We start from the raw sequence: 12,837 nt of genomic DNA, 5'->3' as shown, positions 1-12,837 counted from the left end.
TATGTCAAGCTTTTATTTTCTACCGTAGATTCAAAGGACACCGATCAACGACTTGGATTATCTGATATATGTATTTTTAAACACTTTCCAAACACAACAAACAAACTAGATTGATGGTCCTAAATGGCATGTGACCGTGCCGCTTGTACAGTAGAGAGATTACTCTACAATATTATGGTACTCCGCACTCTACCATATCATCTTTCTGAAAAGAGCTTTTTCCTACCGCACGCGTCACCTTTAAGCCAGCAACCTTATCCCATTCCTTCCGGGAAACGGATTGGCTACTCTCCCTGCCACCAGCCATTGGCTGGTGGTCGGTACTCTCTGGGCCCCACCATGATGTATGTGTTTCATCCATGCCGTCCATCTATTTTTATAAATCATTTTATGGTACAAAAAAAAAATGAGGCATATCTAAATCTCAAGTGGACCACATTACAGGAAACAGTGTTAAATGAACGTTGACCATTAAAAAAGTTTTGGGGGCCATAAAAGTTTTGGATCAAGCTGATATTTATTTTTTCCCTTCATCTGGGTCTTTATGACCTAATCAACAGATTGGATGCCAAATAAACAGTACAGTGGGCATTAGGAGGATTTTAATGGTGGATAACTAATCATTATTGTTTTCCTGTGGTGTGGTCCACCTAAGATTTATATCCCTACTGGCTGGAGTGCGAAGACGAGCGCTGACGCTCCTCGAACTCCGAGTTGTACGAACGGTTCAAAAGGGAAACCGACTGGCTACTCCCCTTCCACCAGCCCGTGGCTAGTGGTGGGTGCTACGTGGGCCCTACTATAATGTATGTGTTTCATCCATGCCGTTCATCTATTTCTACAGATCATTTTATAACTTTATTCCAAAAATTATAGGGATATAAATCTTAGGTGGACCACACCATAGGAAAACAATAGTGATTAAATATCTACTTTCAAAATCCTCCTAAAGCACACTGTACTGTTTAATTAAGTCATACAGACATGGATGAAGGAAAAAACAAAGATCCGCAGGATCCAACATATTTATAGCCTCCAAAAGTTTTTGATGGTTCATGCTCATTCAACACTGTTTCGTGTAAACGTGGTCTACTTTAGATTGGGATATACCTCATTTTTTTGGTCTCATAGCCTAATATAATTAGAAAAATATTTTTGCCCCAAAAAGTTTTTAACGGGAGACGCTCATTCAACACTACCGTATCATGTTTCTGATAAGTCACCGACTCACGGCGGCTCCATTTATCCGAGGGAAACGGATTTCGTGGTGTGCCGCACACCACCGAGCTCCATGGTGTGTAGACGTCACGAAGTTCTGTTGGCCCCACGATGATGTAGGTGTTATATCCACACCGTCCATCCATTTTACGAGGTCATTTTATGCATGTACTTATGCATCGGTTTCATGGATTAGACGGTTCTAAACCTTGGATCAGCGTCCTAAAAAAGAACCGTTTGAGAAAAAAGTAATGACATCAATATGACATGTGACGATTGTAGCCGTTCAATCTAGGTTCATATTCACTGATCCAAACCTTTCATCTGACTAAACACAACGATCAAGGTGGCTGAAAATATCTTCAAGATTAATAAATAAATAAATAAAAACTGAAATCAATGGCCCGTAGAGAACATGTCAAGGTGATGGTCCATATCAATGAAAAAGGTTAAACAATAAAAGTACTAAAGCATTCCAATTTGAGAGTTATATGATTTTTATCCTCCAACTACGGTGGGGCCCATCTTCTGATCGGTTTGGATCACAAAACATCATCCCATATAATCCTGATGTATACTGTTGCAATTCCTGGGGTGTGTATTCTAGCCGAACTCTATCATTGAGCGAGAGAAAATCAGGTCAGTAGGATTGGGCGTCCATTGAAATATTCAACATCTTCTTCCTTTCATGCCTCTATATTTCTAATTAAAAAACAAGGAAGAAAGAAGTGGATAAGATAACGCAACTCAAGAATCCTCGCTAGAAAGAGCTTTAAAAAAATGTATGTGACTCGGCCTCTTTCGCTCTACTTAAAATCTATTGAAACTGCCCTTATACCGCCACCAGAAGGTCCGAATTCCGGTTATTTGGTGGTTGCTGACGAAGAATATGAGGCGGAAGCGACGTCTTGCTGGGGGCTGTGTAAAGATAATAAGATCCGAAACCTACCTTTTCCTCAGAACAAGATCCTCAAGGTCGTCTACACCCAGCACCATGGCAATACAAGCACAACGGATAGTGATGAGGCCTACTTCATACCAGTTCTTGATCAGCCATTGTCTTCCAATCGATACTACGTTATACGGGCATCTGGGAAGTATAAAGGGTAATTCAGTTATTTTTAGTTATATTTTGTGTTCATTTGTATAGATTTTTGTATCGAATTAGTTAATGACATAGAGATGAGGTGATGAGGTCGATCACCATCTTCCTCAATGGAATAATTACTCCAAATCCATGGAGATTCTTTGGACTCTAAGATTCCTCAAATCTTGGAAAATAAAAATAAATTCTAATAAATTTGAAAATAGATTAATTGATAATAAAAACAAAATTACAACCCTTTAAATAGTAATCTTGAACCTAAGAATAAGTTTCATAATCAAACTCCAACTCAAAATCCCTAAAAATGTCACTCAAACTGCAAGTCAAAATCCCTAAAAACATAACTCACTAGAAACTGTTGGGCACAACTACTAAAGCTCTAAAACTTAGTATAAATAGTAAAAATGAAATTAAAAATAATACTATAAATAGTAAAAATAAAATTAAATAGGATTTTCAACCATCGATGGTGGAATCTTGCAAATCCAGCATGGGCAAAATCATATATATATATATATATATATATATATATATATATATATATATATATATATATATATATATATATATATATATATAGTATGTCAAATAACTCATTCTGATTTGCGAGATATGCATGTTTTAGGGTTCTGACGGTCCTGATCACTTCCATCTCCTATCGGGCCTTCTTTGGCCCATCTTGGAATGAAAGTGTCCGGAACCCACTCGAGATCAATTAAGATCATGTAATGACCACAATAGAAATGAAATAGAAAGGATTGCAAAAGACTGAGAAAAATATTTCTAACATAGTTCAAATTACTGTGTATCGGCATCGACTGCCGTCACTTTGTGAATGAGAAGATTTTAGAATCACCCAATTCACGAATTTGTATTTTTTCGAGCAAGACCTCACCATTTCTAACAGTGAGTGTGTTTTGATGGGCTTTTCAGGAATGCATGCACATGTTCAAGGGAGGAGGATATGAGCACATGTTGCTTTTGCAAGTCTGTCAATGATGTGAAGCCAAGAGCTCTAGACTATAGGGATATCTATCAGCAGGTAGAGATCATTCGCCGACATAGTGGTTCCTATGTTGCCAAATCCATCGCACCAGACGGGTTCCCTCCATTGTTCTTGAGAAGAAAAGGGTGGGAGGTATACACAAAAACTCCCCACGACTTCCAACTAGGCGAGGCTCACGGCATTGATCTTTCTCCACGCGCTCGTCTGCCAGCATTCGACTTCCCAATCTCTAACAAGCATTCGAGGAGTGTTGTAGTAGGAAAGTGGTACATCCCTTTCATGTTCATTAAGGAAGATGGTACTAGCTCAAAAGATCAAATGAAAAAGTCCATGTTTTATGAGATGTATCTTGAACAGATGTGGGATGAGATACACATGTGTGAGAACCACAGCACAGAACAGAATGCCGTGGTAGTGAATACGACTGTGCGAAGGGAGATTGTGATGATCTCTGGTCTGGAAGCCATCCCACATGTGGTTGATGGGGTGATGTGGTTACGTGGTCCACCTAATAGCATTGGTATGGGATTGAGTATGGCAGTTGTAGATAGAATGAAATGGGAAGCTTGTAGAGGAGGTTGGATTGATGGGAATGAGAGAGATTTGAAGGTGGAGAGGGTGGAAGAGTTTGGAGGAGTGAATGGATGGAGGAAATTTGGTTGTTATATGTTGGTGGAGAGGTTTGTTTTGAGAAGGATGGATGGGACTTTGGTTCTAACTTATGATTTTAATCACACTCATCTGATTCAATCCAAGTGGGAGTAGTTTTGTTTATATATGTTTCATATTTACTTTAGGACTCTCAATTCCATCAGTGTGAACTAGTATATGTTAATGATGTGTAAGATTTATATAAATGATGGTAAGTGATGGATAAGATTGTCTAATTAGTTTGCCTTTTTTTTTTTTTTTTTGTGGTGATCTATCGATGGCCCACTTTTTTGCCTAATCTAATCCGTTGTTTCAATGTCGTGTATATGATGATGATTAATTTTCTTGGGAGTTCTAGTAAATCATCTGAGAATATGATTTGATAAAAGTATTTCAATGTAGCTAGCCTTTGGTTTTTCTTTTTTTTTTCCCCCATTTGAAGTGTCTAGTTGGGCCAGTGGGCCTTAAAGATAGGCCCAACTTCAGCTTGATTTTTATTTTTTAATCAAATAAAAAACTCAAAGATAGGCTCAACTAGGGCTAGCTTTAAATGGGCTGGCCCCTAGGCCACGTTTGGTTTGTATTATCAGTCCTAAGGGTCCGGTTCTGGCTTAAAATTCAAGCCAGTTTTTCTCGTATAAGACTCATTTCTCTCAGCACGCAACCAATTTCCAATACACTTTCTTTGAAACTTCGGACGTCAGAATCCATGTTTCAATTTCAATAGCCAATCCCTTCTTGTTGATCGGTTGCGTGGCTTCTCGGAAGATGATAAGGTAGAGGTTGAAGAAGGAACTATGGCAGAGCCATCTCTCTACAGCACACACACGGCATCATGATGTATATATTAATCGCGGCCCACCATAGAGTTGTCCCTACCATGTTTGGCTTATTTTTTAAAAATCAAACTCATTATATGAGTACATCGGTTAGTTTTCATCACTTCCTTCAGTAATGTCAAGTTTTCTACGGTAGATTCAAAGGACACTAATCAACGACTAGGATCATCTGAACTGTGTTTTTAAACACTTCCAATCCACAGTAGGAAAACTAGATGAACGGTCCCATGCGGCATGTAACCCTGCTGCTTGTACAATGGAGATGTGGGCACTACAATATTATGGTACTCCTGACTCTATCGTATAATATAGCTGCTTAAATCAAAGAGTTTTTTCCTACTGTACGCCTCACCTTTAAGCCAGCAACCTTATCACTCCCGTCCATACTTACCATACCAAACTACGGCCCTAGTGTAGGGGCGACTTTTCACCGGACCAAAATAACCCCCCCCCCCCCCCCCCCCCGGAAGCGGATTGGCTGGTGTGCGAAGACGAGCGCTGACGCTCTTCGAACTCCGAGTTGTACGAACGGTTCAAAAGAGATCAAGGTTACATGGGCCCCACAGTTATGTATTGATTATATCCACAACGTTCATCCATATTTCGAGATCATTTCAAAGCATTATATATAAAAGAAAAAAGAAAAAAGAATCGTATCCAAAGATCAACAGGACCACACCACAAATAGCAGCGGGAAAATTGATTTTCACCGGTAAAAAGTAGGGCCCACCATAACATTTATTTTCCACCCAATCTATTCATAAGGTCATCCCTACCATAACATTTATTTTCCATCCAATCTATTCATAAGGTCACAAAGACATTTTATTTATTTATTTATTTTAACGCACGCACACACACCACCACACACTCACACCATGGTGGGATTTCACAACCTATGGGTACTCGAACCCTCGACCAGGTGTTGAAACTCCCAAGAGACTACCACCAAAGTAAGAGTAAGGACCCAAGTTACGAAGACCTGGATGAAGAGGAAAAACAAATCTATTCATAAGATCACAAAGACCCGGATGAAGAGGAAAAACAAATTTCATATTGATCCAAAACTTATGTGACCCCTAAAAGGGTTTCAATGGTAGGCGTTCAATCCCCCACTGCCTTTTATAGTGTGGTCCACTTGATAGTTAGATCTGTCTTAATTTTTTGTCTCAAGCCTTAATATGAGCACGCCAAATAGATGGAGGGTTTAGATATAACACATACCTCATGATGAGACCCACAATACATACATATATATATATATATATATATATATATATATATATATATATATATATATATATATATATATATATATATATATATATATATATATATATATATATATATACACACGTTATATTATTATCGTTATATTATTATATATAAATATATATCATCCGGATGTTTTTTAATAAAGATAACCTTTTTTCCCTTTACATTTTTCTCTAATACATATTTATATAAATATGTATATATAAGCATATAAAAAAAATTTTCTCTCTTTTTATTCATTTAACAAGCATATCTCCTAAACCAGAATGAGTTACTTGATCGTACCATATATGATTTTGGGGTAGGATAAGTTACTTTAGTCAACCAACCTAGCTATTTTTCAAGATTCCATCAGGTTGTTGGTTGAAAATTCATTTCATTCACTTCGCGGTCAATTTCATTAACTTCACGGTCAATTTCAATCAGTTCACGATGAATTTCATTAACTTCACGGTCAATTTCATTCACTTCGTGGTCAACTTCAATCAGTTCGCGATGAATTTCATTCACTTCGTGGTCAATTTCACTCACTTTGTGGTCAATTTCATTCACTTCACAGTGAATTCTGTTCACTTCGCGGTCAATTTCATTCAGTTCGTGGTCAATTCCATTCAGTTCGTAGTGAATTTTATTTACTTCATTCACTTCGCGGTCAATTTCATTCACTTCGCAGTTAATTTCATTTACTTCGTGGTCAATTTCAAATAGTTTGCGGTGAATTTCATTTGCTTCGCGGTCAATTTCATTCACTTTGTGGTCAATTTCAATCAGTTCGGGGTGAATTTCATTCACTTCACGGTCAATTTTATTCACTTTACGGTAAACATTACTCTTTTTGCGGTCAATTTCATTCACTTTATGGTCAATTTCATTCACTTCGCGATCAATTTCATTCACTTCATGGTCAATTTCACTCACTTCGCGGTCAATTTTGTTCACTTCACGGTGAATTCCGTTCACTTCACGGTCAATTTCATTCACTTCACGGTGAATTTCACTCACTTTGTGGTGAATTTCATTCGATTCGTGGTGACAAGGGAAGCAAAGAGTAGATAAAGGAAGGCCATTAGGTGAATCGACCTATCTGCTAGTAAGCTTCTCAAGAAAGCAAACAAGTGTTTGAACATTGGCAAGCTAATCTTCGGAAGCGTGCCTGGGGTTGAAATTAGCAATGAGTTCTGCTACAGTATGGTGCTTTCCATCATTAGTCTTCATCGGCCTTATCAGGATGGGATAAATTATACAAAGGTAAGGGAAAGGATTCTGGCTATGAAATATCAACATTCCTCCTAGTCAATCATGTAACTCATTAAGGTCTATCAACATTCCTACGAAGTGACTGAAATTCACCGTGAAGTGACTGAAATTCACCGTGAAGTGAGTGTACTTCATCGCGAAGTGAACGAAATTCATCACGAAGTGAGTGAACTTCATCATGAAGTGAATGAAATTCACCACGAAGTGAATGAAATTCTAAATGGATCATAAACCACAGGAAACAATGATCAATGGCCATTAAAAACATTTTATGGGCCACAAAAGTTTTGGGCCAAGCTGATAGTTGTGTTTTGCCTTCATCCATGTCTGTGTGACCATATCCACATGTTAAATGGCTAAAAAACTTCACGGTCAATTTCACTCACTTCACGGTCAATTTCGTTCACTTCGCTGTGAATTCCGTTCACTTCATTTACTTCATGGTGAATTCCCTTCACTTCGCGGTGAATTGAATTTCCTTCACTTCACGTGAATTCCATTCAATTCATCTATTTCGCAGTGAATTTCATTCACTTCGCAGTCAATTCCATTCACTTCGCGGTGAATTTCCTTCACTTTGCCATCAATTACATTCACTTCGTTCAATTCATGGTAAATTTCCTTCAATTCGCGATCAATTCCATTCAATTTGCGGTGAATTTCCTTCACTTCACGGTGAATTCCATTCAATTCATCTACTTCGCTGTGAATTTCATTCACTTCGCGACCAATTCCATTCACTTCGCGGTGAATTTCACTCATTTCGCAGTGAATTTCATTCAACTCATTTACTTCGTGGTGAATTTCCTTCACTTCGCGGTCAATTACATTAACTTCATTCACTTCGTGGTCAAATCCATTTACTTCGCAATGAATTTACTTCACTTCGCAGTCAATTCCTTCAATTCGTGGTGAGTTTCCTTCACGGTGAATTTCATTCAATTCATGTACTTCGCAGTGAATTTCCTTTACTTCGCGGTCAATTCCATTCACTTCATTCACTTTATGGTGAATTTCCTTCACTTCGCGGTGAATTTCCTTCACTTCGCAGTCAATTCCATTCACTTCATTTACTTCGTGGTGATTTTCCTTCACTTCGCGGTCAATTCCATTCAGTTCATTCACTTCGCGGTCAATTTCCTTCACTTCATGGTGAATTTCCTTCACTTCGCGGCCAATTTCATTCACTTCGCGGTGAATTTTCTTCACTTCGCATTCAATTCCATTCACTTCGCGATGAATTTCTTTCATTTCGCGATGAATTTTATTCACTTTGTGGTGAATTTCCTTCACTTTGCGGTCAATTCCATTCACTTTGCGGTCAATTTCAATGGCTATGCTTATAATTTGTAGCCATAGAAAACCCCAGCTTTAAGAAATCACATTTCTGATAAAGCAGGAGCTTTTTGGTCCAGTAAATGTCTGTCCGTACAGCAGGGGAGTATTTTTGGAAGTATGGGATGGCTTAGTAAAGTGCGTGGCTCATAAGTGAGTCGTACAGTAGGAAAAACCTCTAAATCAAATGAGTATCGCACAAGGAGACATCGGATTACGTATTGAGTAAACTCTATTGGCCATCATAAATGTACATGTTTATCCCCACAGTCCATCCATTTATCCAGGTCATTTTAAGGTTGAGCCCAAAATTGAAGCATATCCAAAGCTCAAGTGGACCACACCATAGGAAACAGTAGGAATAATGATTTCCACCGTTGAAACCTTCCTGGGCCCACGATAATGTTTATTTGCCATCCAACCTATTCATGGCATCACACAGAAAAACACAAAGTAGAGCAGGATAACTTGCGGAATCTATATCATTAAAAAGGTTGACAAGCTCTAGATGCTGTCAACTAAAGAAATTCAATAAATTTCGATCAAGAGAACACAAGCCAAATGAAAATTAAAAGAAGAGGAAGAAGAAGAAATAGCTTGGGGACTCACTCACCAAAGGAACTAGGGAATCACTCACCGAACAAGAAATAACTTTGGGACTCACTCAAAGGGTTAGGGAATTACCCACCTAACAGGAGAAGAATCACTTAACTCACAAATGCAAAGCTCGTAGAAAATAATTTAAAGATTGGATCCGTTTTCATTATAAATTAGGTTCTTTTATATACCAATTACAACCACCTCTCATAAATGCATTAATAACATGTTTGTTTTATATATATATATATATATATATATATATATATATAGAGTCATGCTCCCCTGCGCACCTACGCACGTGCGCACCTTTGCACACGTGCCACGGGTGTCTAATCTGAACGGTCCATGTGATGCGGAATCCCATAAAACCCAATGGGACAAATTTTCACCCCGATTTAATATTCTAGTGGGCCATAGCAAAGAGAAATGTAAATCAAGGGAGGAAACTGTTTTCATCTTTCATGGACCATTAAAGTTTTAGATCAAAGTAAAACTTGGGCCATGGGGGTTTCAGGAGGTGCTGCTTCACATGAACGGTTCAGATTTCGGATCCACCTCACGTATGATGGGTTCTCAAAAAAGTTCGTACGTAGTAGGTACGAACTGGTTCGCAGGTGAGCGTTTCCCTATATATATATATATATATATATACAAATTTCTAAGCCATGCAAAAAAATATATATATATATTTTTCCAAGACACTTAATTTTAAATTATTCCATTTTTCTATGTATGCAACATGTTCCCAAAGCCATACATCATAAATGCATTTGACATAGAAATAATGGGTTGAATATCAAGGCTTAGGCCTTATTGATGGGTTGGACTTTCCCTTGAATTGAGAATTGGGCTTGCATCAATAATTCAACAGGTAAAACCCTTGTATCAATGTAAAATTACAAGCTGACTTTGATTGCAATTAAGTATTTTCTGTTTTTCCTAGCTTCTTTAGCATGGAAGTTAGGAGTATGTTGACGATTGCACCATTGTCAACTAGGACTTTGGTCATAAAGATTTTGTCGAAGTGTGTTGTAATATACAATGGCTTCAAGTGTTAAGTCATTCTATGAGTAGGTTTTGTTAAAACTACTTTTTCTGAATGTTTATTTGGCTCCACTGTAACAAGAGGAATATGATTGTTCTCAATAATTTTTTGCGGTACATTAACCGGAATGGCCACCCTGGGCCTGTATTCCTCTACATCTCTTTCTATGTTGTTAGGCCGGTTAGATTTAGCTTGTAAGAATAAGGGAAGTGTAAACACTATGTTACAATTAACCATAATCGGTGTCAAAGTTCAAAAAGTTTATATGGTCTTCTCTAAATTAGTTGTGGCCAATTCTTCAATGATTTGTTTCTCATTTATGGTAAAACCAATAGGTTGAGCCCCATTGACCTCCATACATTGGGGATCAGTGCCAAATGCCAAGAATGTGTCATTGGCCATTAGTTCCTCGATCAAGTGTACTTGGTCTACCAAGAGTTGTTCATCGCTTAAGGAAATCGTCAAACGTGGCATCATCCTTAATCTCCTCCATGAGGTCTTCTAAACTTGCCCCAATGTTTGAAGCTTGTTCATGACTTACTATTAAGTGATTAGTTCGGCCTTGGGTTCGACTAAACCCACCTCGGCAAGCCATGCTAATCCACTGTAGGTTTTGATGATATTGAGCTCATTGTAGGCTGCAATCTCTTTCGATATCTGCTATCGCCTGAGCTTTGAACTCATAACACAACTTGTTGTCATTGCCAATGATGTTTTTAAAGTAAGTCATACTAGAAGGCTGTATGGGAAACTTTGGTTATACTATTCAAGTCCATCTGTTTTTCCTACATCAATTGATAAGACCAATTTCTTGAGACTTCAGCTCTAATTGTGTAATTTTTGGGCACTAAATTTGGAGCACTACACATGGTAAAGATAGAATTGTTGGCTCAATGATTAATCTGGTTTGTGCCGCCTTTGGCGTTTGGCCATTAATTTTGATCTACAGTGTTGTCAACTAGAGTCAACCTCGCAGTTACATTAGTCACATAAAAACCTAGTGCAATCTCTTAGCTGGAGATTGGCAGGCTTCTTTAAATTTCCCTCATGTGTCATACGTGGTCTTGATTCTTTAGCAATAGTCAGGTTTTGGCTTTCACCTTGTTGGTTGGTAGCCATGATATAGCCTGTGGGCTATTGACTCTGGCCTATCATAGAATCAACCTTCGACCTTAGGGCATCGAGCTTCCAAAGGTCATGCTTGGTGACATTTACTTCAGCCATGTATGGAAATGGGTCGGATCAACCACCATGGTTTGTCTCCTTTCTAAGGAACTTTAGCAGTCCCCTATTAATCTTGGATTAGATAATATTTGTGAAAACCACGAGCTGAGATTTTGGTTTGTAGGAACCTTGATAAACTTTTCTTCTAGCGTAGATGATCAAAGATCTCGTTGGCACAAGTAATATCAAAATAATATTGTTTGTTGACTTTAGATATATTTTTCTCATATTTTGGATAAGAGGCACATTACCCCAAAATCGCTTTTTAGGAATGGTTGAAAACCATTGCAGTACTTTAAACCATTTAGGAACGGGTATCAACCGTGGCTAAATAGGGCGTCGCATAAAATTAGGAACGGTTTGAAACCGTTCCGAAAATTTCAATTTTGGAACGGTTCTAAACCGTTCCTAAAATATGGCGTTGCAAAATTTTCAAATTAGAAAAATAATTTTCTTATTTAGGATTTTATTTTATTTTTTTGCTTGGAACTTGTATTTTTTTAATATTTAGAACTCAAAAAATGTTGCAGTACAATTAAAAATTAGAAATGACTACAGAAATATAAAATAGAAATGTAATAAACAAAAATCAAATCTTTGTTAACCAAAAATATCCTAAATATCGCAAATCATATAAGATAAATCTATGAAAATATAAGCTAGTTTACACTTTTCTTAGTTAAGATAATAATACCTTCAAACTAAAGAGTAAAGAAAAGTTAAATTAAGAAATAAATTTTGGATAGTTTTGGATTAAACTACCAAAATGATTGATGTAGTTGAATTCTAAGTCTTGAATGACCTGAGTTTTGGGATATAAGAAGAAAATGTGGTGGCGAATGTGATGGACAAATTAGATATCAAATTGGATATCAAATGCACAACTTATGGTATCTAGTGTAGATGTGTCATGAACCAAAAATTAATATTCGTAGTCGAGGGTCCATAAAACCATCACCTAGCTTTCCAACCTTCTCTGCAGCAGTGGCAACGAGGGCGATAGAGAGGGAGAAGGAGAGGGAAAAGAAATCTGCAATGGAATTATGAAACTATTCAATATAACCAATGTAAGAGAAGATATGACCTTAGGATTTGTCATGATGACTCCAAATGCACTAAAAGTATCATACAAAAGGTTTCCCTTCGTAACTGCCTTAGCATATGCATGGCCTGCAGGTATGGGTTGAGAATGTAACTTTTCCTGTTTTGGCTGCCGTGTGTTAGAAACAGGAGAGTTTTCCTGAAGGTGTGTACTGCTCTCATGGTTGAAATCAGTTCCACA

The 12,837-nt window shown here is 37.7% G+C and overlaps 1 protein-coding gene across 1 annotated transcript; it reads left to right on the top strand.

Moving 5' to 3' along the window:
- The first annotated feature begins 1,893 nt into the window (after positions 1-1,893).
- LOC131257975 (uncharacterized) lies at positions 1,894-4,301 on the top strand. The gene is made up of 2 exons (XM_058258972.1): positions 1,894-2,324; positions 3,257-4,301. Exons 1-2 carry the CDS (start codon positions 1,999-2,001, stop codon positions 4,092-4,094), a joined length of 1,164 nt encoding a protein of 387 aa, XP_058114955.1. The 5' UTR covers positions 1,894-1,998; the 3' UTR covers positions 4,095-4,301.
- Positions 4,302-12,837: the final 8,536 nt, after the last annotated feature.

The sequence above is a fragment of the Magnolia sinica genome, chromosome 10 (assembly GCF_029962835.1).
Source record: "Magnolia sinica isolate HGM2019 chromosome 10, MsV1, whole genome shotgun sequence".
NCBI lineage: Eukaryota > Viridiplantae > Streptophyta > Magnoliopsida > Magnoliales > Magnoliaceae > Magnolia > Magnolia sinica.
This window is presented reverse-complemented; position numbering and strand designations above follow the sequence as displayed.